Source organism: Lepus europaeus, chromosome 3 (assembly GCF_033115175.1).
Source record: "Lepus europaeus isolate LE1 chromosome 3, mLepTim1.pri, whole genome shotgun sequence".
NCBI lineage: Eukaryota > Metazoa > Chordata > Mammalia > Lagomorpha > Leporidae > Lepus > Lepus europaeus.
The window spans coordinates 139,805,226-139,809,409 of NC_084829.1; the positions used below are offsets into that span (position 1 = coordinate 139,805,226).

General features: G+C 52.0%; 1 protein-coding gene across 1 annotated transcript; it reads right to left on the minus strand.

Annotated features, from left to right (window-relative positions):
• Positions 1-1,321: 1,321 nt before the first annotated feature.
• On the minus strand, positions 1,322-3,758 carry CITED2 (Cbp/p300 interacting transactivator with Glu/Asp rich carboxy-terminal domain 2). Its single transcript, XM_062186849.1, has 2 exons — positions 3,569-3,758; positions 1,322-3,123 (listed from the first exon to the last, which is right to left on the minus strand). Exon 2 carries the CDS (start codon positions 3,113-3,115, stop codon positions 2,276-2,278), a length of 840 nt encoding a protein of 279 aa, XP_062042833.1. The 5' UTR covers positions 3,116-3,123; positions 3,569-3,758; the 3' UTR covers positions 1,322-2,275.
• Between the last annotated feature and the right edge of the window lie 426 nt (positions 3,759-4,184).

A 4,184-nucleotide genomic window follows, 5' to 3' on the forward strand; every position in this document is an offset into this window, starting at 1 on the left:
TGGTGGAGTGCATTCTCAGAGAAGTTATTTATTTAGGCCATAATTTTTAATAAGAAAGGGTCAATTATAGAAATATAAAAAACCCAGTTGAGTGCACATCTTAATGTCACATGGCCTGCCTTGGAAATAGAATCAGGGAATGTAGGTGATCTGAATTATACTTAATCAGCTTTTAACCAGACTCCCTGCAATTAACACTTGTGTATACCCACTCCTCCTGATTGATTATGAAAAGGGGACTGAAGATGGGAATCTGAGTCTAAATGAAATGTTCTCTTAAAGCATTATTTGTAGCTGTGTCCTCACCCTACATTTCTTTACCCGTTGAGTAGGTTAAGTACAAAAGTCTGTATTTTTCTTGAATGTTAGGTGTGTTGCTCTTACAAACCTGTCATGAAACATGAAAGGGAAAGCAAACTAAAATTCCTTCTCTTTCCACCTGGGATAACTTGAGATTTTTAACAATATTACTTTTTCCTTAATTATATAAGGCAAAACCTGACACCCACTTAATGGTGGCTCTGCTCGCCTTGATGAACTCTTCTATGAAAAATTAAAATGATCTTATCCTTATGTGCTTTGCACCCAGCGCATGCAACCCAAGAATCTCCGAATTCTGGAAAACAGGGCATGCCTTGCAGGGAACATCTTGTGAAGATTGTAATTTGACCTTTAAATCAACCTCAGCTTGGCTAAGCAAATTTTAAATATTATAGGAAAACAAAATAGAACGCCTCCAGGTGCAACTCCACCCCCTCTTTGCCTTAGAACTGAAAACCAGTCAGAAGCTATTTCAGAGATTAGGCTAGAAAATGTGTGCCTATCCTTAGCACTTTTGCTGAGAAATAAAATTCGTCACTGGAGATAAAGGTGGATTTATATTTAATGCCACCCCCATCCATCACTCAGTGTATTATTCCAGTTGAATCAGGTGTAACTAGAAACACTTGATTGCCCCCCCTCCCCCCCCCCCCCAGTGAAAGAGAGACTGTTTAGTATTGCAAACCTTTCCAACTCTGGAGTACACTTGGATGTGATGGCAATTAAGGGGGAAAAAAGCACTTTGACAACTTTGCAGCTTTTGATTAAACCACACCAATAGGCATGTTTCAATGATAACAATGAAGCATTATGCCAATTATGTTAAATCCTGCTCTCCGCTTAAGCTCATCATGACCTGTTTCAGTGTCCTGTAATTTATCCTTTGGAATGCTTACTCTCATCAATACAGTGTTCAACTTAAAGACAGGAAAGAAGAAAAAAAAAAAAGCCACCAAAGAGAACTACTCCCCCTCCCCCGAAATGACTTCTAGCAAACAAGTATTTCTTAACTTTTTATTGACATTGGCAAATTAAAATAGAATAAATTAACAAGTATTTTTTCAAAAAAATGTTTTGTACAAAAATACTGTCAAAATTTCCTAAAAAGCTTTCAACACAGTAGTATCTTTTCATGTACTGAATATAACTATTAGCACAGTGTCAAAAATGTTGAAGACAGAAACAAAATAAAAATCTGTGAAATGTTTGCCACTGACGACATTCCACACCCTATTATTTTCTGTACATACAGGGGAGAGGGGACAGCCAACTTGAAAGTGAACAGTATGACTTTTCCTGATCCAGAACGGTTTGGCCCACATCTGTTTAATCTTCCAGTTTAGCATATTTTAAAAATTAGTCTGTACTCAAATGCATAGTTAAAAAAATGAAGCGAGATGGCAGAGTTTGTGCAGTAACATCTGCCCTTCAAAGTTCATGCAACCAACTAATGCAATTTTTCCTTTCACTCGAAAATCTGAATGCAGTTCAGTCATTTGAAACCATCTACAAAATCCACAAGATTAAGCAGTTTGCCAAGATTAATATCTAAACAGTTGAGCACTGGAGAAAGTGAAGAAATAAGGAGTAAAAACAAACAACGAAAAAGACCAAGTTAGCTAGGGATTTCAACTACATAAGGGAGGCTGAATGTCAAGGCTACAAAAACGAAACAAAAACAGAAAAAAAAAAAAGTGGCAGCAATTTTTTTTTTTTAAAAACCAATTTGTACAAGTTTATAGTTTACTTTGTTTCCAGGTTCTCAAACCTTTCAAGATCTGAAAAGTGAGATACTGTGTCTAAGGGAATGGGTTTTTTTTTTTTTTTTTGATTTTTTGTTTTGTGTTTTTTTTGTTTGTTTTCTTTTAATTCACACTGATAGTTGGGGGGTTGATTTCTTTCGCAGGGGTGTGTGGGGGGGGTGGTGTCCCCCCCGCCCCCACCCCCGCTCGAGTCAACAGCTTACTCTGCTGGGCTGCTGTTTGCACACGAAGTCCGTCATGAAATCAAACTCGTTCTGCCCCAGCCAGAGTTCGGGCAGCTCCTTGATGCGGTCCAAACCCATTTCTATCACTAAGGACATGAGCACTTCCTCGTCGATGAAATCAGTGTCTATGACATTGGGCGGCAGCATTGCCGCGGGGACGTGGGCCACGGAGGCGGGCATGTTGCTGCCGCCGCCGCCGCCGCCGCTGCTGCCGCCGCTGCCGCTGCCGCTGCCGCCCGCGCCGCCGCCCGAGGTGCCGCCCGAGCCGCCGGCGCTGCCGCTGCCGCCCGCGCCGCCCGCGCCCGCGCCCGCGCTGCCGCCGCTGTGCTTGGGGTTGCAATCTCGGAAGTGCTGGTTCGTCCCGTTCATCTGGTGGCCTGCAGCAGGGTGCAAGTCCGGCATGTAGTGGCTGTGCGGGTAGGGGTGATGGTTGAAATACTGGTTGTTGAGCTTCTGCAGCTGCATGCTGGCCGGCAGGGAGCCTCCCTGGCTGGCCACCGGGGGGCCCAGGAACTGGGAGTTGTTAAACCTGGCCGCGGGGGCCAGCGCGCTCGGGGGGTGCCCTCCGTTCACAGTCCCTGGCCCCATGGCGTGCCTGATGCCGCTCGTGGCGTTCATGGTGCCCGCGCCGTAGTGTATGTGCTCGCCCATGAGGGCGTTGAAGGCGTGCTGGGGCTGCTGCTGCTGCTGGTGGTGGTGGGGGCTCGGGAACTGCCCCATGCCCATGCGATGGGCAGGGTGGTGGTGCAGCCCGTTGGTGCCGTCGGGGAAGCGCCCGTGGTTCATGGCCATCATATGGTCTGCCATGTCCAGTCCTGAAAGGGAAAAGGGCCGGCGGGTGAGACCTGCGCCACACGTGTCGCCCACCACGGCGCGCCCCGCTTCGCCTGCGAGCCGCCGCCCCCGGGGCCCCCCACGAGTAGCCGATCGGTGCACCCGGGCTCCGGCGCCCTCTGCGGACCTGCCACCCTCGGCAGAGCCCCGGCGCTGCGCACACGGCTCCTCCCGCTGCGGCCGGGCCGGGGGGGTGTGGGGGGGCCCGAGCCCCCACCGCCCTCTGCCCCCCGAAGTGGCCGAATAAAGGAAGTGCCCCCGCAGCCCTGCCGCCAACTTCGGGCTCCAAAGCAGTGCTCGCCGTCCTGTTGTTGCACATCCTGTTGTTATTCCCCAGCTCCGCCTCGCGCTCTTCCTCCGGGCAAACCCTGCCCTCGGAGGCCGGCGCTGGCAGGAGCCCCAGCCCGCTCCGCCCGCCGCGCTCACCTTCCGTCTCTGCGATTTCTGCTCCGAACACCGAGGGCGGGATCGCGCGGTCCAGGACCGGCTCAGCTGCACATAGAGGGGAGCTCCCGGGCGTGCGGGGCGCTCGCTGCTCGCGGAGTGGGGCGCCGAGGTGCCGCCGCGGCCGCTGGGGCAGACTCGGAGCCGATCCCTTGTCTTTCCCCCTGCGCTGCCCTCACAGCTCGGCAGGACCGCCCGGCAGCTGCCAACAATGAGCTGTGTTTCTTCGGGCTTTGGCCACAGTTAATATAAGGGATTTCAGGAAGGGCGGAGCGAGAGCTTCCCGGGCGGGCAGCGGGAAGACGCGGGCGCTGGATTCCCGGCCACCCAGGACCGGGTCCGGCCGCACGTGCGCAGAGGCTACCGGCCCAGGCGCCGCCCGGTCGGCCGGGGAGGAGGGGAAAAAAAAAAAAAAAAAAGCCTCCCCAGCTCCTCGGCCCTAGTGGAGGCAGCGCCTCCTCCGAGAACACATCGCCCTGCTCCGGGCGGATCTGCCCATCCCCGGGCCTCCCACCCCGCTCACCGAAGCGACCCGGCCTGTCCTGCACGGGAAGGGGGGCTCGCTCCGCGCCCCTGCTCTGGCCCCCGCCCTCCCCCA

Excerpts from the sequence above, each read along its gene's own strand:
- CITED2 (XM_062186849.1), bottom strand. The coding sequence starts at position 3,115 with ATGGCAGACCATATGATGGCCATGAACCACGGGCGCTTCCCCGACGGC.